This window comes from Acomys russatus, chromosome X (assembly GCF_903995435.1).
Source record: "Acomys russatus chromosome X, mAcoRus1.1, whole genome shotgun sequence".
Lineage (NCBI taxonomy): Eukaryota > Metazoa > Chordata > Mammalia > Rodentia > Muridae > Acomys > Acomys russatus.
In genome coordinates this window covers 61,556,012-61,576,642 of record NC_067169.1, presented here as the reverse complement: position 1 = coordinate 61,576,642, position 20,631 = coordinate 61,556,012, and the positions used below count along the sequence as shown (strand labels likewise).

Sequence of the window (20,631 nt, the reverse complement as noted above, 5' to 3'; positions counted from 1 at the left end):
TAACCTGGTTTCACATTCATTTGTAACTCAAGACATTTTATTAATATATTTTATTGATTCATTAACATTGACCTCATGGCCAACAACACTGTAACTCATGCTTGGATAAAGGTAATTAACATACAAGGAGGAGGAGGAAGCAGAAAAAGAGGATGAGGAAGAGGCAAACATCAACTAGACATTGTAATGAAAATGTACTGTCGTTATAAGGTATAATCCTCATTCTCAGAGTCTCAGTCTAATAAAAGGAGAGACAATATATAATATAACTTATGTCAAATGAGCATTATAATATAGGTATACACAAGTGACTATAGGAACCACCAACGTAGACCAGGCCCTTAGCATCTAGTTGGTAAAGTAATACAAAGAGGACAGATTTTTAGCGTAAAATTTGAATGTAAATTATGGCTCTACTGTTTATTCATGATGTGGCTCTGAGAAAGTGAATCCATGCGTCAATGTCCATATGTCTAATGTCACCTATCACAAAGAAACTAACACAGAGAAAGGGTTCAGTATATATTAGCTATTAGCATCATCGTCATCATCATTGCTGTCATCCTTAGTCTCATAGCCCATGGCCATGACTCTATCAGCTCATCTAACTCCAGCCAAGTGTAATTGCCTCTGTCAAGTCAAGATAATTTTATTGTCAATCAGATCACTATGCTGCTTCAAGAAAATAAATTGGCTTCCTCTTTCCTAACATACTGCTTAAAACCATTTTTTTTTTTTTTTACCTTTCATGTTCTCTGTAATCTAGTTCCAATCTATACAGGTATTCTTCTTTCTCCCTAACTCTTATCCTGAGCTTTTATTTCATGTGTCACTGATGCAATCATTTACTCCCCAAGAAGACTATTAACTCTTTAGAGAGTGACGACAGCTTTAGCTAGATAGATATGGAAATTCGAGTAGAAAAGATGTGGGCCCAGGAAATCTGTGGATTAATTGTTTATCATTTACTTTTGAATGCTTTTCGGCCTTTTGGCTAAAATCAAGTGTATCTTTCACTTCTGGAGAATTTTGCTCATGAAATCCACCATGACATTTTAAAATGTCAGATCTAATAGCAGCAGCAAATGCTGTGGGCAGGTTAGAATAGTTTCACTGTTGGAGAAAAGTGAAGCTGGCCTGCATTATAATCTGTCTCACAGAATTACAACCACAATATTTAGCCTTTTGAACAATATAATTCAGAAAAGTGATTGTGCTTTCTCCTCCTTGCACAAAGAAAGAGAAATCATATTTTAGACACCTGTAGTAACATGCCCCACTAACTGCTGGCACCCTACGATAAAGCTATGCAACAAGTTCCTCATGCAAACAGCCAGCTGGACCTTCAAATTTAGATTTGTAAAATTCAATAGTGCTTGCAATATTGCAGGTATAAAATGCTTTTAAATATTTGGCTCAAGAATTTAGAGAGTCTATTTCCAGTATTTAATGAGCTGTGACAAGTTAGATTAGTCATCAAAATACAGGACAGCCATTAGCAGCTAAATAGAATTTTGTACTTTACAGTGCCCTGGGGCTGGTTCACTTGTGAAGGTCTAAAAGGCAAAGGTAAAAATGGCATCATTGAAGGAATACACTGCTGTGAAATAGAAAAAGTGTGTTCTAGCCTCAACCCAGCTGCTAATTCACTATGTGACCTTTTGTGCCTTAGATTCCTCACTTTTGAAAGAAGGCTGCACTACAGAACTCCAGAGTTTCTTCTAATTATGACAATGTATGATGGTAAATGATAGTGATAATTTTCAAGTATATAATTTTGCAGCAGATAAGATATTGCCACCTGTATCCTCAAAAAAAAAGGAAGTCACTGGAAACTAATTATATTTAGCGATGTTGCACGAAGTATACCATAAGTTTTACTCACATCAAATATTGTGATTATAAAAACTACAGGGGAATTTTAATAATCTAGGAGTAAAGGTTACTATTAAAAAGGTGCCCTGGAAATAGGGGGAGGAAAAACAGAAGACTCAGAATACAAAGGAACAGCATGGAAGGAAAGGGGAATGGAGAAATGAGGGAGGAATCAACTATAACATACTTTATTTTTAAAAAACATTATGATAGTTAATACTTGTATGCTAATTTAAAATTTAAATTAAGGGCTGAAAAGATAGTTCAGGGGTTGAAAGCATTAGCTGCTCTTCCCAAGGATCAGGGTTGAATTCCCAGCACAGACATGATAGCTTACAACCACTTGTATACCCAGTTCCACATTCTCTTCCGGCCTCTGTGGGCACCACATACACACACACAAGCAAAATATACATTTATATAAAATAAAGAACACTAATACTAAATTAAGTATACACAGAATTAAGAACTATTCCCTGGAATTTTGAAAACTTCATTCTGAAGACCTACTTTCTTTTAAAATTACATGTATTTGTTTTGTGTGTTGTGGGGATAGGGACATGCCATGAATATATGTGAAGGTCAGAGGATAACTTGTGGTAATCAGTCCTCTCTTACCATGTGAGCCCAGGGTTTAAACTTAAATCTGCAGGTATGAAGGGCAAGTGCTTAACGCCAATGAGCTACCTTGCCTTCCTTACCTTCTATTTTCTGTTTTGATAAGGATAGTAGAGTTTGTGTGGTAAGAAAAGAAGCAATACAAAGTATTATTAAACATCAGCAATGGAGTAGAAATACTCATCATAATTTGATCAGCAATGTAAAAGTTTAGAAGCATTCAAATCTAACAGTAGCACTAGCTAGTACTTACAACATGACTATTTTAATACCAGATCGCCTAAGCGAATATGAAAAAAACTAGTCATATCTTATTTTAAAAAGAAGTATCTAGAGCACATATTTAGGGCCCTGATCACATGTCCTATTACATGACAATCACTTAAAAATAAAACTAATTTAAAAACCAGCTCCTCCATGCCACTAAGCACATTTTAAGGCCTCCATAGGTTAAAATGTGTGCTTCGTGCTATTCTACTAGGCATCATAGGTTTAGATAGTTTCTGTTATTGAAGACAATTTTATTAAACCATACAGTTTTGGAGCTGCAACATTTAATAACTTGTGATTCTTTCAAAAAGAGATTAAACTACTTCCGTATCAATACTCTATATCCAGAATACACACACACACACACACACACACACACACACACACACACACACACACACACACACACCTTGAAAAGACGGAGAAAAGCTAGTCCTGGTCATTGTAAAGAAATACAATGGTGTTAGTCTTTTAAAAAGGATAAAGGGAAATATTTAAAATGAGAAATTTTATCCTTATACAGGAGGGGTTTTCTAGAAAGATGTCCTATATTATTAATTCAGAGAATGGTGATCATAAAAGACAAGTATATATTATATTTACCTTTTCTCAGTCTTAAAAAAAACTTGGATGCTGTTTTGTGGATATAAACATAAAAAATGAACTGTTTCCTGCTCCCTCATTCCATCTCTGAGCAAACATGCCATCTATTATTTTCCCAGCTTTGTGTCTCCTTCAGTACTTTCCTTCAGGGTTCTTCTGACTAACCTCTGCATCATTGCCCCACAAAATATCATTTTTGAGAACAGATCATTCTTTGTTTTTATTTTAACTTGAGAAAGAGGAAAAGAGTAGTGCGGGTGCCACAGGGCACATGCTGTGGTCAGGGGACAAGTCTGCAGTCTGTTCTCTTCTTCCACCTACGTGGGATCTGGGATGAAACTCGGGTCAGCAGACTAGCTCTAGAAGATCTTTTACCAGATAAATCAATCAACAGGCTCAATAACTGCTAGATAAGGACTCACAGTGATGTTTTCCATAGCCCTTTAATTGGATTTGTTTTCTCTTGCTACTTTGAACCTCATTATCTTCTTCTTACATTGAAGTAAATAAAGCTTAGAAGCTTTATTGACAATTTATCCCTCGGTTTATATCAGGCACATGTTTTAGTATAAATTAATAATAGCAAATCATTAATATATTTTATATAAACTCAAGAACCAACATTTAAAATTTAAATTAATTATATCATCTTTATACATTCTTTTGATTTGTATAATAAATGTAGTTTTCTATTACCTGGCATTTTCCAAACTACTTTTAGAAGACATATGAATACCAATTTTGTATTTCTAGTCTAACAATGCTATGGGGACACATAGTCAAGTACAAACCCAATCATCTGAAATAAGGAAGGGGGAAAAACAATTCTTCAGGAAAAAAATATTTTCAGTAGTGATACATGCCTGTAATCCCAGCACTCAGGGAAACAGAGACAGACAGATCTGTGTGAGTTTGAGGCCAGCCTGGTCTACAAAGTGAGTCTAGGACAACCAAGGCTACACAGAGAAATCCTGTCTCAGGAAAAAACAATTCCTTTACTGATATAAAATTTGACTAATACATTTGTTTGATTTTTAAAAATAAAAACCACATAGTATAATTACATAGGAGAGTCATTTTCCTGTTCACACACCTTGGAAAATGTCCTCTTTACAAATTCCATTTAAGCAAAGTATTAAGTAACAGTAACAGCAAGTAGTGACACAGGACACATCTGTGAAAGTAAAATATTCAGAAAATAGCAGCTATCTAGAACTTCTAGGCATCAGGGAAGTCCTAAAATCATGAGAAGCAGAAAAGAAACAAGACTAAATAACTTAAAATATCCTGCCCAAAAACTGTTCCTTGAACATCCAATACCTAACTAAAAGAAAGAGTCAAAAGGCTGAGGCAAGGGTATTCCAGTAGCTGTCTTTATAAAAAGCTACACTAAATAATGTATTAGTTAAGAAGTGAAATAAATAACAAGAAATAGAAGAAATAAGAAAGAACGGATGCTGAGCAAATGATGGTAGTAGAGGCACACAATGGTAAGGAAAGAAAACATAGCAGTGTGGTACAATCAACTATGGAATGGCTCTACTCTCTGGTAAAACTATGGTATTCTGCCATACTTTACTGTGATGCCTCTAGTCACATAAAAGTTCCCTAAAGACACTGTGTTCTGTGTTTGAGGAGCACTTAGCCATGTTCCAGGAAGTTTACACACATTGAGTTTGTAAATCTTCATGATAATCCAACACAGTATCATTTCAGGTGGTGTTGATAAAAGGTTTGGAATCTACAGTTAAAACTGACTTAACAACAACAGGGAGTGTAGAAATAGTCAGATTTATAAATCATTGATTCAGTGTCTTAGCAAAAACTCAGATTTAGGTTATGGACTTGGGTGAGTTCACAGGATCTCTTTGTCCCTCTCCCCAGTGTGGCCACACTGAATAAATCTCCCTTTTCTACTTTCCACTATTAATTTGACTCTTCTAGCTTATTGAGGACAGGTAACTGAACCTGGGGAAGGCTGTGACTTCCCAAGTTCAATAAAAAATGGCAATTCAAGTAGAATGAAGACATTTTGGGGTGTCTGCCACTGCAGTTAGCTGACCCTGAGTGGAGAGGAAATATAGGTATTCCTAGCAGTTGGTTGGAGTCATTTTACTCTAGGGACAGTTTCCTATCTTTACAGTTCAGCCAGTAGCAGCTGCTTTTGATGTCTACTTGGTAAGGCAGAAAACCATGTTTGGGCTGGAACAATGGCTCAGTAGTTTAAACTCCTGCTCTTCCAGAGTTATGTTCCTATATCAGATAGCTCAAAACGGCCTACACTTCTAGCTCCAAGGAACCTGATGCCTTCTAGTCTCCACAGACAACCTACACAGAAGGCACATACACACACATAATTTTTTATAATTCCTGACAATTTAAAACTTGTTTGATAGTGTTAGAAATTTGTATTTATTCTGAAAATCTAGTCTGTTTTCAATACAGATTCATAACAAAGCTAAAAAACTACCAAAAAATGATATTTCATTGCAATTATAAAAATCCAGTTTGAAAACCAGTAAGATTTGTCTCTTTCAAAACTGTTAATGTTCTAACGTAAAAATACAAAGGTATAACTAGAACCTAATTCTTATGTCTAAGTCTACAAAACGTTGTTACATTGTTTTGCTCTTTGTGATGAACTTACAGCAAAAGTTTTATGTTTTGTTAAAAAATGTTTTGTTTTCCGCTGTTTGTGTTTCAAACTTGTGCCTACTTAGAAAAGTGTCTTAAGAAGGTCAAAGTTCCCCTGTCCCGAGGACACGGAAGCAGGAGAGCTGGCCTTGCCAATGATGACAGGGGAGCAAGAGAGCAGGCCCTGCTCTGAGGACAAGGGAGTGGGACCTTATCCAGGGCTCTATGTGGACCTCACTCCAACATCTACCCCATTTAAGACCTGCTGGAACACATGAAGGGACCAGACCTATAGACTCAAAGATTTAGAATCTCCTTGACACACAGCAACAATAAGATATACGACAGCAGTCCCAGTGAAGATCCGGTAATGACAGTGTAGGCCTCCAACCAGACTCATGACTCGTAGCAATGAACATTTGAAAGTAAACATATGTGGACAAAAGGCTATACTGTGTGATACACTACAGCTTCTGTAACAAGATTTTCTGTTTTTCCGTTTGTTTTATTTTACTGGGGGGAGGAGAGGGATTTTGGTACATGACATGTAAATCATAGACATTTAATAAAAGTTAAAAAAAAAAAAAAGAAAGTCAAAGTTCATTTCAGAACCAGTTTTGTGTTGCAAATGACACTTTGTAAGCAACTAATTTAAACTGACCCCACTACAATTGATGCCTAATCTGTGAATAGGAGTGCATATATTATATACCTAAGCTTTATATTACATAAAGTTTACAAACTCAAAGCATGTAAGGTTCATACAAACAAAATAACCAATGAGTGTTATTGCTCAGCACAGTGCCTTCTAAGCAGCCAAGTGTGGAAGGAGAGACAGTAACAGCTGCAGCCAGCCAGAGCCAGTTTGAGCAATGGGCCTAGCAGGCCAGAACATGCACAGCTTTTCCTTGGCCATGGGCCAGACATAATTCTGGATAAGAATGAGAGACAACTCATAGAGCTTATGGAGGACAAGCAAAAATATTCTCAATGCTTTCTTTCATCCACAAAAACTCCCCTGACTGAACAACAGAACTCTAAAATAAGTCCTCTATACACCCTGCATTTTTCAACTCAGAGAAACATCCTTTCTCTCCAATAACTAACTTATAAAGCTTATATTTGTCTTGACCCCTGGTACATGCAGCAACAAGCATAATGTATTTAATAAATATGAATAAATTATTTGATTGGTAGGTGATAGCTATTCCAAAAGCCAAAAAAAAAAAAAAAATTTCTTCCCGTCCACATAACTTCACCCAACTTTGTTCTTTTAAAGTAACAACCTTCTTAGATTTGGCCTTTTTATAGTGTCCTAGTCTAAGAAGGTTGTTACTTTAAAAGAACAAAGTTGGGTGAAGCTATGTGGATGGGAAGAAAAAAAATTTTTTAGCTTTTGGAATAGCCATTACCTACCAATCAAATAATTTATTCAGACCCAGAAAGACACACATGGTATATACTCACTCATAACCAGACATTAGCCACATAATACAGGATAACTACACTACAAAACAGTCAGAAACATCAACCAAGGGCCATGTATGATGTGGACTTAGACCCACTGCTTGGATGTAGTAGCACAGTCTGCTTGTGGATCCCATGTCTGGAGAGTAGGGACTACTTCAGGCATGCACTCTGGCCACCAAACTTAGATCACTTCCCCCTGACAAGACGGCCATGCCAGGCTACAGAGGAAGAGGTTACAACTAATACAGATGAGACTTGATAGGCTGAGGTCAGATATTAGGGGAAGAGGGCTCCCCTGTCTGAGTACTAAGGGAGGGAGGGAGAGGGGATGAGGGAGGGAGGGGGCTACAATCAGGATGGGAAGAATTTAAACTGCAGAACAAGCAGGTAACTTATATTGTTAATCCAACCATAAGAGACTAGCTCTGGCTGAAATGTGCATATCCAGGCATAGACAATGCTTCTTGTTGACTACAGAACCCCTAAGAATTACTATTAGACGGCATTCTTCATATGGCATGAATGAAGATTTACAGATTTTTTTTTTCCTGCTCACACAAAGAGCAGAAATCTAGATTTAATTGTTCTATGTATCACACACACATCTTTTATACACTTTTAATTTTAGGACTGTATAATACTCCTGAGAAATTATATGCTTTCAGAACAAAAGAACCAGACACTGACATTGGATCAGATCTGACAAGATGTATTCCTCGCGGCATACTGGACATTGACATCCTGTTTGGAGAAAATGGTTGAAAAGAAAGAAGGGGAAACATGGAAATGTACAGGGAAGATAGAACAAAAAGTAGATTAGTGAATCTACTCCTCAACTTAATGCCTTAGTTGTCATTTACAAGGTATTTTCAATTCACTGATATAGAATTTTGTATGTTGATGCAAAATAAGTTCTTGATACAGTGGTATAAAATTCAAATTTAAGATTATTCTTCACACACTTTATACACATACATACATACACACACATACACACACACACGCACACACACACACACACACACACACATATAGGAATTATTGTACCCATATAACTCAATTATAATACAAGGTTTACTTCCAATGCTTTGAGAGTGCTATCAAGCTGCTTAGAAGAAATAAGTTATTCAAATTAAACGTTAGTAGATTAAATCATGGTCATGCCAATTGCAAGTCTACTCTTATCACAAGAATATACATCTTAGTTGCAGCAGATAGATACGACTTTAGAGAAAGACAAGATCTTCAAAAACCCCAGACACATGTGGGATATGGCACTTTTAAAATGTTTTTATTAAAGATTTATTGCCAATGAGACAAGTTAACTCCTGGCAATACCCAGCCTACCTCAAAGAAGATGATGAGCATCAAAGAACGTCCTTATGGAGATGGCTTCAAATATGGCAAACTAGACACTGGGCAAAAGGTCCTCATTTCTATCACAGACAGAATTCTGCCTTAAAAAAGGCCAAGCTTGGATTCAGGCAGAGTCAATGGCCAAACTCTGCCAAGACAGGGTAAGCAAGTCCTCAATAGTTCCTGCCTCACAAATATGTCTGTCAGATATCCTGGGCCAGAAGGCTGAAGAAGATGCTCCAACGTTATAGAGAGTTTTGGGTGACTGTTCAGGTAGCAAATTGTCTCTGTCATCTTTTCATTTGGAAAGCTACTAAGCTGTACCCCCGGCATACTCAGGTAACCAAGTTTACTCCTTCTGAAGTCTCTGAGGGAGTTGAAGACCAGGTAGCTTAGTTTTACAATGAAGCTTAATTGGTTAGGGGTTAAGATGTTTTTAGGTCTAGATAGATGTTCTAAGTTGGTAATTATAATATGTGATGAAGATTGATTTATATTCAGAAATTTAGATGTACCAAGATAGGAAAGATGTCTTCTCCAAGGCTGTCAAATACAAATAGCCAAAACACTAAGAATGTAACATTTATATAATTCCTGATTGTGTCACGGTTCTTCTTGCCATAGGTAATCTATTGTATATATGTATAATAATATAAATATATATGTACAAAATAAAATAATTAAAAATAAATAAATGAATAAATAAAGTAACAACCTTATATAAATGACAGAATCTTTTCATACCATATTGGACCTTGTAACATTTTCTTTTTACTTTTTGTCCCTTTAGTTGCTGACTCCTGACACCAACTGGCACTTCCTTAAAACAGATAATGATGGGCCTTCAGAGACTCACTCTCTGGATACAATGCTTTCCTTTTGTGTATGGTGTAATGCTGACCTCTTACTTCTTACAAACTTAAAAAGACATTAAAACAGTCATTGTAGACACTTGCTAATTAAAACCTGGAGATTGTACACACACACACACACACACACACACTCTGATAAGTATGTTGGTAGTGTGTATAAATATACTTGTATATAACCTATTTGTAATAACTAGCACTCTTTCCCAAATTTGTAAGAGATTTTGATTGTCCGTGCTATCGTCTTATTCTACTAATCCAAAGAGTCTATATTTAGCTTTAGAAATCACTTCCATTTAGTACCTCTGTATAATTATACTAATTATCGCTTGGTGTTTTATGTGTATAAATGCTTCAAACTATGTAATCTTGTAAAGATTAACAAGTACTGGGCATTTATAAATATGTTTACAATTAATTTTCAAAATACTTTTAGTCTTGATGGGTATGTTTTTGTAAAACCTTATAGCTAATTAGGGATGGTGACTTGATAGATGTTTCTGAAAAGCCTTATAACTAAACTGTCAACACTACAGAAGTACAGCTCGTACAAATGATCCTCAACAGTTTTGAATAAGCAGAATGAGCTTCAGGTATGCCAGGAAGTGGAGCTCCTTCTTCTATACTTCAGGTACTTAAAATTGAGCCTAAATGGTTATTAGCACTAATTCTTTGCCATCTGTCACTTACAACTGATATGCCATCAATTCAGACAAAGCAGGACAAATCTTCTCTGACTTTACAGGACAAAGGAGAACAAACCACCAGATGGTCAGTCAGCAATGTCTTCAGAAAATATTGTTCAGAGACAAAGGGGAAGCTGCCAAAAGTGAAATAAAGTCACACTGGTCATGGTAGCATTTCCCCATAATCCCACCATTTGGGAAACAAACAGGAGGACCTTAAATTTAAGTTGACCTAAGCTTCATGATGACACCCTATCTTTTTGTTGTTGTTGTTGTTGTTTTGTTTTTGTTTTTTTTTTTTTGGTTTTTTTTATGATTTTTTCTTTATTTATTTTTTCTTTTTTTTTATTAATTTATTCTTGTTACATCTCAATGTTTATCCCATCCCTTGTATCCTCCCATTCCTCCCCCCCCCATTCTCCCATTATTCCCCTCCCCTATGACTGTTCCTGAGGGGGATTACCTCCCCCTATATATTCTCATATGGTATCAAGTCTCTTCTTGGCTACCTGCTGTACTTCCTCTGAGTGCCACCAGGTCTCCCCCTCCAGGGGACATGGTCAAATGTGATGACACCCTATCTTTAATGAAGAAAATGAAGTTGCTTTGTCAGTCTTTTAAAAGTAACTAAAAGCCAAAAGGTTAAAAAAATTCTTATACACTGCTACTTGCCTGGCACTAACTAAATATATTTGGTCCTTACTTGCATTCTACTTATTACACTTGTTAAAAAAAAACAAAAACAAAAAACAAAAAATAATTCCAGCTCAAGACTGAGGTGTTAAAACAGTGAAGAATTGTACCTGGCATGGCAGAAAATGGAGACAGTCTAAGAGACCCTTGTGTTTCTCAATCTGACTTTCAGAAAACTGAAGCAATGAACCCCAAAGTGATAGGAATTTCCCTGGGAATCTCATGCTACAAAAAGGAAGAGGCCACAGTCAGGGAGAACTTGTGTCTTTGTTGTGTCTTTGAAAGAGATTTCACACAGTTGTAACAACTTTGTAACAAATACCTTAAATGATGAGACTGAATCCCAGGCAAGGAATGGTCAGTGGTGGGGAGGACCACAGCTTATATGGAATTTCTTAGTTGTGCAAATCCTTGGCCTTCTATTAAAACTTTAATATCTTACTTCAGGCCCCCAAGACAGACCTTGGGGATTTCTGAAGATAATTTCTTTGTCCTTTTTCCTGATGTGACCACATTAAATAAATCCTTTTTCTGCTTTCAACTACAGAGGTGGGGCAGGGGGATAGAGACAGACAGACAGAGACAGAGCACACATAGATTCTTTTATCTCTCTGCTCTGTTGCCCACATTCAAATGTCATTTAGAATGTGCACAGGAGCTGGTATTTTCTTGAGATATAAATACTAGGGGACACTAACAGCAAGTACTGATATGTGCCACATCTTAAGATGAATGTGCTTACAAAATAGTAATTGTGCTATAATAATGCTGTGATGGAAAGTGGTAGATAATTAACATTTTTGAATGACTAATCTGCATCAGAATATATGTTAATAATGCAGAAAGTAAACATAATATTTTGAAAAGGTCAGATAAGTATAATAGACACAAGCACTCTATAAGGTCCTTTAAGGACTGAAAAGACACTGGTGAAAAGGCTGTGTTTTATTCTCTAAGCACATCCCCCAGCCTGCACATAAAGCCAACAAGTTATATACATTCATTTCACATTTATGGAGGAAAAAGCAAACAACTATAAAAACACTTTTAAAGATAGCAATTTCTGAGGTTCTTTCTGAGCTCAATTATCCATTCAGGTCTACTTCATTTAAATATTATAACATCTATAACATAGGCCAATTAGTAAAACTGAAAAATAGAAGAGAGTGAGTGATGAAGAATGGGTTTAACTCCCTAGTCTAAGATGGATGAGAATTGCATGGTACATGTGAGATGTAATTTGCATAAAAATTAAAGCTCTAGCACTTAAAAGGCCGAACATAAGATAACCAGAACAAACAGCACAGCCTAATGTGGCTGTATAATTCAATAATAGAACCAGAATGATAATGTATTTTAAACACTGAATATTCTAATTAAAAATTATATGAAAATACTAAATTATTTTAGAATTTCTAAACATTTTTATGACTGTAAATGGTAGTGCAGTAATTACTGAGTGGCAGTTGAAAACATCTGAGATACATAAAGATCCAATAGAAAAATAAAAATAAAAATATACATAGTCCATACAATTAGAATTCTTTAGAAATGGCACAGGAATGCCATAACTCAATTTTATTCAGTTTATGGTTATAAAGGTCAGACAAATACTATATATACTGTCAAAAACAGCAACTTTATTTTAAAGACTTGAAGCCATGTTTCATGCACATATGAAAAATGTAGGTTCTGCATAGCTGGCAGAGATGTAGAGAAGGAACACTGAAAGCACTCAAGTTGTTTCCAGTTTAGGATTTATATGTTACAAAATTTCAAAAAAATTAAATAAGCTATATAGGATTGCTAAATAGTCTTTCTAAATTACTGCTTTGTTCTCCCATCGCAACAACCATCTTTACTCATCTCTGCCGATATACCCTTTGACTCTAGCTATATGAATATTTCCAGGCCTCAAACATGTACTGTAAAGCATATCCTTTTCTCAGTGCCTGGACTCCCTTCTCCATCCCCACTAGAATGACCTCCCAAATCCTGCAGCTAACCTGGCAAATAGCAGGCACTCAAAAACAGCGAAAGATGTTCCACCATACAACAAGCACATTAGCTCAACTATGTTCATAGCAGCTTTATTCGTAATAGCCAGAATCTGGAAACAACCTAGATGTCCCTCAACCAAAGAATGGATAAAGAAACTGTGGTACATATACACAATCGAATACTACTCAGCTATTAAAAACAAGGAATCTTGTAATTTGCAAGCAAATGGATGGAACTACAAAAGATCATCCTAAATGATGTAACCCAGGTCCAGAAAGACATGTATAGTATATACTCACTTATAAGCAGATATTAGCCACATAATACAGGATAACCACACTATAATACAGAGACTGATGCACCAACCAAGGACTATGTATGATGTGGGCCTAGATCCTCTGTTTAGATATAGTAGATAGGCAGAACAGTCTCCTATGGGCCCCACAATATGAGAAGTAGAGACTACTTCTGACATGGACTTTGCCCCCTGATGTTAATCATTTCCCCCTGGCAGGGCAGCCTCACTAGGCCACAGAGGAAGAGGATACAGGTAGTATATGAGACTTGATAGGGTGAGGTCAGATGTTAGGGGAGGTGGGCTCACCTTTCTGAGGGCAAGGGAAGGAAGGAAGAGGGGATAAGGAAGGCAGATACAATCTGGATGTAAAGTGAACAAATTAAAAGATAGGAAAGATGTTTTCTTCTAGGCTGTCAAATATAAATAGCCAAAATACTAAGAATGTAACATTTATTTAATTCCTGATTATGTCATGGCTTTTCTTGCTATAAGTAGTTTATTGTATATACTTCCTATCTTAGTGTGTCTAAAATTCTGAACGTAAATCAATCTCCATCACATATTGTCGATATCAACTTAAAACATCTATCTAGACCTAAAAACATCTTAACCCCTAATCAACTAAGCTTAATTGTATAGCTAAACTATCTTGTCTTCAATCCCATCAGAGACTTAAGAAGGAATAAAACTATTACAGGGGGTGCAGGTTAGTAGCTTTCCAAATGAGAAGATGACAGAGACAGTTTGTTACCTGAGCAGTCATACAAGACTCTCTCTAATGTTAGAGCATCTTCTTCAGCTTTCTGGCCTAGTATATCTGGCAGACATATTTGTGAGGCAGGAACTATTAAGGACTTGTTTACTCTGTCTTAGCCATCGACTCTACCTCTTTGACTCATTTTTATGTTTCCATTTATTTGAGAAAAATATATCACCACAAAGCTATGTGTAAACTCTGGATCACTAGATCTGAGTAGAAAACAATGGAAGTTGTATTTAAACCTCTATTTACTAGTTCTTTATTTCCCAATATTTATCTTTTCAGTAGTGAAGGGAGAACTATGACTAAATACAGCAGTGGTGTTTTTTTCTAGGTAATTCCCCTACAGCACTAGTATGTACATACCAGAGGGAAACACAGAGGCATACATACACGACTGACAAAATAACAGGCAGGAGGTGGAACAGAAGTTGAATTGAAAGATCAAGAACTGCTCTAGAAGAAACAAATAATTATTAGATAAAATGTAAAATAATAAGAGATTAGTCTTACATGCAATGTACATATAACGGATATATCATCTTTTTAAGTATGAGAATTTATATCTCAAAATATAAGACTTCCACAATACATCCTCTGGCTCAGCCACTGCTATAGCTAAAATCCTTTTTAAAACATATTCCTAAGAAACCGCAGTGTATTTGTATCTGCAGTAAAATGAAACAATGCCAATATAGCATCATTCCCACAAAACTTTTTTTTATGATGTCTTTGTGAGAAAGTTCTTCATTGGGCTGAGTTAATGACCATATAATTTTCACTGATCTATGTGTACTCTTTTGAATCATAAAGAAGAAGCTCAGCCTATTTTTCCTATCTGTGAAAGTTCATCTTACTTCCTTTTTCTGAATTCTGGACTATACCCCTATATATGCTAGACTATTTTCCAAGGATATTAAAGTCTGTGATAATAACAGGTACCAGTAAACTCACCTTATACTTTAACAGATATACTTGTATTTTCTCTAGCTGAAACTGAAAAGAAAAAAAAAAAAAAAAAGATAGTACTGCTTCATCTCAGAGACACAGCCTAGGAGCTATTTCTTGGCAGCAACATAAAAGTCTTAGACAAGAGTGCCCTGCTTTACAGTAATCACCAGTGAGTCACGGACAGAGGCCCTGTATATATCAGTGTGCTTATTTTCTTCTGGAAATAGTGGGTAAGTGAATCATCTCTAAAAGAATAAAATGTCCTTAAGTCTACTAAGAATATAAAGTCTTTAAGCCATAGTATCATTTATTGTAGTAGAAAATGAAAAACAGGTACTTTACTGAAAAAGGAAACTTTAACACACACACACACACACACACACACTTGCATTTTCTTGCAAAACTCTTGAGAAAAAATTGTGATAACCGAACACAACAACAACAAAACAATGCAAATGCGAGAATAAACATCCAAAATGTATTTGTACAATTTGGTCCTTGCTCATCAGCCCTTCAAATAGCCAACTTGTTGAAACTAAAACTAAATGCCTGTGAAGAAACCATGGGAATAAGCTCTGGGGTGTAAGTTTTCATACTGCATGTGTTTTCCAGACAAGACCTGGGCAGATGGAGTCAGGGTGTTTGTTATGACTTTTGCTATGTGTATTCAACCTACCAGGCCAATGTACATGTAAATTGTCAACTGAAGCACTTCTGGGAGGCTGAAGTGTACAAATAAACCAATTTAATCCATTTAAAAGATGACCCCTAGAACAGAGAGTTCTCAAAAGAAATACAGATATCCAGAAAGCATTTTTAAATGTTGCACACCTTTAGCCATCAGGGAAATGCAGATTTAAACCACTCCATAATTCTATATCACACTAGTCAGAATGGCCATGATCCAGGAATGACAGTAAATGCTGGTGTGGACATGAGGGGGAAGGACCCTTATACACTGCAGGGGAGGAAAGACAATTTCTTTTCTTTTCTTTTTTTCTTTCTCTCTAAATAGAGAAACTCGTTCTATAGACTAGGCAGGTCTAGAACTCAGAGATCCACCTGTCTCTGTCTCCCAAGTGCTAGGATAAAAGAGGTATACAGTCATGTGTGGCTGGGGCAGCTTTTTAAAATCTGTGATAACTACTATATACTTGACAGAGATTCTCTGTCAAAACATCTGTATTCAAATTTCTAGCTTCCTGCCTGAAGGATAATGTATGAAAGAAGACAGCATAAGAGAGGAGGGCTGACGACTATAAAGCTGACAAGGGGTTTCCTCAGAGAAATTTTTTCTTAGCAAAAGAAAAAAAGCAACTGATTCATGTCATTGCTAGAGAAGTCTTCTATTAGCTTTTACTGGACAGTAGCAGAATATCAGAAAATAAAAATTTTCTGGAACATAACCTAATTACTGCATACCAGAGCAGGCTTACTAGAGTACCACAGACTACCGCTGCGGGGCACCAAACCACCATGGTCCACCGCGGTCCAACGCAGATCACCGCGGATGCAGGGATAACCAAAAGAGACAGACCTCTTTTGTCTAGTGGCTGAGCCTCAGCTCAGAATGACTCTGGACCTCTGGTGACTTAGACATTGGACCCTAGTTGGTACGGATCTTCAATATCTGGCCTGACTGCTGCTGGTGCTGGCAGAGCTGTTTGGCACAAACACAGAGGCGGTTCCATGTTTGCAGAAGTGACTGCAGAAGCATTCATAGCCTGGATTTGGCACTAACACCGCAAAATATTTAGTCTTCAAACAGCTGAGGAAAACTACCACGGAGACCAGGCCATACAACAAGCAGCAGATTAAGGTAATACACCTTTCAGAGGTCAATAAGCAAATTCTAAGATGCTGGGTGAGAGGGCCTTTAAGAACTGACCTGAGACCACAAAGGAAGCCACATCAGGTTGGAACGGGTGAATAAAATCCATAGCTCACACAACACTTTTCACTGCCCTGGCTGGTCCCTTATTCCCCCTAGGTCAATTTCCTTATGAAATCTAAACACTTAAATTTGGAGAAATCTCCTAGACAATGTATGACTCCCACAGTGCTAATAGCACTTGAGCATCCACTGTCTCAAGTCCTCTCTTTGGTTGTGAGCACTACTAGAAAACATCCACAGGTGGGCTAACCACTCCTTGTTCCAATAATGTCAGAAATGGTGATAAAAAGCTGCTTCCTTGAACTCTGAGGCTCTACTCGGGTGTGGGCGGGGAAGAGCCTACAACAGATACTTAATCAAACATGTTCATACACCTTCGGTTATCTTTGATACACATCATACCCAAATATCTCTGACAGAAGCAGTTCTCCAAAACAAGTGAGGTTTCAACTTAATTTTCATGTTCCAGGGAAGACTGTGTGACACTAGGAGAGACTTGCTGCTTCTATGCTAGCAAATCAAAAATTATCATAAAAAAGAAAACTTTACAAAGAGATAAAAATAATTTAGAACAAAAATATAAATGAAATAACTCATGTTACCATAAAATGAATAAAATCCATAGCTCACACAACACTTTTCACTGCCCTGGCTGGTCTCTTATTCCCCCTTTTTATAAGACTGGTCCCTTACTCCCCCTTTTTATAAGACTTTCTCTGGGCCTTATATAATAAATTATCTTTTAAACTTCATTACACACGCACACACACACATATGCACACGCACAAATCAATCCTTAGAAATAAGTATATACCCCTTAGCCAAGACCAAAAATATAATAATAATGTTTAAGAATGGGGAAATGAAATGACTAAGGTAACATCATCCTGTCTGACTCCATTTTCTGTTTGCTTAGATAGTTCTCAGCTCTTTACCTCCTCCCCACAATGGTCATGTCTGCCTTGGCAACACATTTGAAACTGCTATGGCTTTGATCATGGTTCAGATGTATTAACCATCTTGACAATTAATAATTCGCAAGTTGTATGTAAAATAATCACTATATCTGCCAGGAATAAGTGCTTCAAGGTTACTCTGACCCTCATCTAACTCTGATATATCTTTGTGGTTTGTGTCTTTAAAAACTCTGCATCCCTGAACTTGGGCACCAAGTAACTTTTTGGTCACAAGTCCACTCTTGGTTCGTCCATCAGAAATGGACTTAAAACTTTTAGCTAACTTATCAGTATGGTTGCCAATAACTATTCATGGGGATCATTACAGCTGTTAAGGACACTCCCTTAGAAGAGGCATTCTGTGTTTAGCAAAGGGAGCAAGCCTGTGCTACCTGTGGCCTATAGACCATATCCTACCCAGCACAAAATCATAAACCAATTTAAATATTGTAACTTTTTGGTTTTTGTTTTATAATTTGATTGTGATTCTCCAGTTCGAACTTTGTAGATCACAATGTGGGGTCACATTATCAAAAGGTTGGTTGGACATGCCTGCTAGAAATTAAATAAGAACGGGTATGGGCACTTTAGTAATTGCAGAAAGAGCAGGTAAAAGCGGCTTGGAGAACTAAAGTAAGACTTTAAGTACTGAGTCGAGGATTCTTAGGTGACAGGAGAGGAAGCTGGAGAGTAGAAGTTATGTCTTGTTATCTACAAGTGCAACCTGACCCCTGAGAGCTGATAATGGAATGTCTATAAAGGCTTAAAAATAGAGGGACGCACTCTCATTTTGGTGTAAGTACTATGGCAGCACAGGAGAAAATGGATTCCATCGGAGGAATGGAGGGAGTAGAGTACAGTTAGGAGAGTGGGTCACGGTTCAAAAGAATGAAGTCCCAAACTGCAGAAATGCAGTAAGAATGTAAAATAAAGAACACCAAGCTAGCTTAAAAACGGCTGCTGACTGAAGTACTCACACTCTTCTAACAGTCTAGCCTAAAAGTCATTATATACCTTTTTTTTTATTTAATTACGTGGATAAGTATTTGTAAACTCATGTTGAAACCTGAGTCAGCTGGCTTGCTTTCTCTACCCAGATTCCTGCACAATAGCACCTTTTCCCATTAAACTCCAAAGAAACTGGTTATTCGACTGGGAATAACAACACTATATAACCCCACCAACAATACAAACTCCGGGACGTCTCTACTCTGTTTTGCTCGCAGATAATTTCTGAAGGAAGTCCTACGTTCTGGTCATGGGGCCCCGCCCTGAGCACTAAAACGGATGCCAAAGATTTTTTTTCCTTTGTCAGAGCGGCTAGTAGCCCCTGCCTTTTCGTCACCAAGCGCTTTACTGGATTAAAGCCCCCCTCCGTGGTACTATCAATTAACTCCAGGGGATTAAGGAGGAGGCTACAAATAATAAAGGTTCCGATTCTCACAGTAGCACCTCCAGGCCGCCACTTGCTGAGTGGCTCGCTGGATGAGCTACGATGGATGGTCCCCTCCACAATTACTGAAATGTGGGCTCAGAGCAAGTGGGGAGTGGAAAACTAAGTTTCTTTTCACTTACCCTAAAGGACGCCATACCTATGACCCTCTCCGCTCAAATTTTCCGACGGAGCGCTCAGAGGGACAAAATAGTTCAATTTGACTTGCGTCATCACAGCTCCTCCCCTTTACGTTGGTTGCTGCCTGCTCTTACTCTTTCCCCGCCCTCCTGCCGCTGCTTTGTCAGCAGCTGAAGTTAATAGACTAGTTAGCAGTCCCTCAGAGAAAGGGGCTTATAGTTGTGATTGACACTCCAGTCCTTGATAGATACAATCTCTCAGAACATTCTCCACACTCCAGTTAGAAGTTGTTTTCTCGGGTGAATGACTTTTTTGTCTGTTTATGTGATTTGCCTACATAAGAACCTAAAACTAAGTTCCACTGCCTTAAAAAAACTAACAAACAAACACAAAACAAAAATGAGAACCTAAAACTAAGTTCAACTACCTTAAAAAAACACAAAACAAAACAAAAAACCAACAACAACCTTACAGTTACAAGAGCTGGTCACTTATGCTAACCCTGAGGCAATTACATTCCTTCTAAAACTGTCACTGAGCGCCAATTCGGTCAGGCTGTATTTCAGAGTACACTACAAACTCTAGGGGAATATCATAAACCACCAGAAAAAAAAGTGACAAATATTAGAAAGGCCTAAATGCTATTCAAGGAAATAGAACAAGAACTGGCAAGAAGGTTCAATGTGTAAAAGGTACATGCTACCAAACTTGACGTGAATTAGGCACACACACACACACACACACACGCACGCACGCAGGCAGGCACGCACGCACAATGTATTAGAAGCTTGAAAAATACAAGGTATCTGTCAAGATGAAATGGAGTTTAGTAGTTCGTAAAGATTAAAGGTACTGATAAAGTGATTTGAGAAGTCATAAGAAATGTAGGCAAGTATTCCATGTAAGAGTAGTATCAAAAAAAGGCTTAAAGTAGTAGGATCCACAGCAGTGGAAAAAAACAGTGCAAAATGGGCTTTGTGTATCACTACAATTAATTTCAATTGTTTGTTTTGTTTTGTTTATGCTGTTTTTTTTAATTTGCTGGTTTGTTTTCTAAAGTAAGAGACAAAGAAGGTACGGAGTAGGGGCGTGGGGAGGATCTGGGAGAAGATGAGAGGGGGAAA

At 37.2% G+C, this 20,631-nt stretch overlaps 1 protein-coding gene across 1 annotated transcript in view; it reads right to left on the bottom strand.

Moving 5' to 3' along the window:
- The window catches only part of Apool (apolipoprotein O like), a 56,205-nt gene extending 36,599 nt beyond the window's left edge, over positions 1-19,606 (bottom strand). Inside the window, exon 1 of the mRNA XM_051141292.1 lies at positions 19,510-19,606. Within this exon, the coding sequence (XP_050997249.1) occupies positions 19,510-19,524 (15 nt within the window). The 5' untranslated portion in view covers positions 19,525-19,606. The remainder of the gene's footprint in view (positions 1-19,509) is intronic.
- Positions 19,607-20,631: the final 1,025 nt, after the last annotated feature.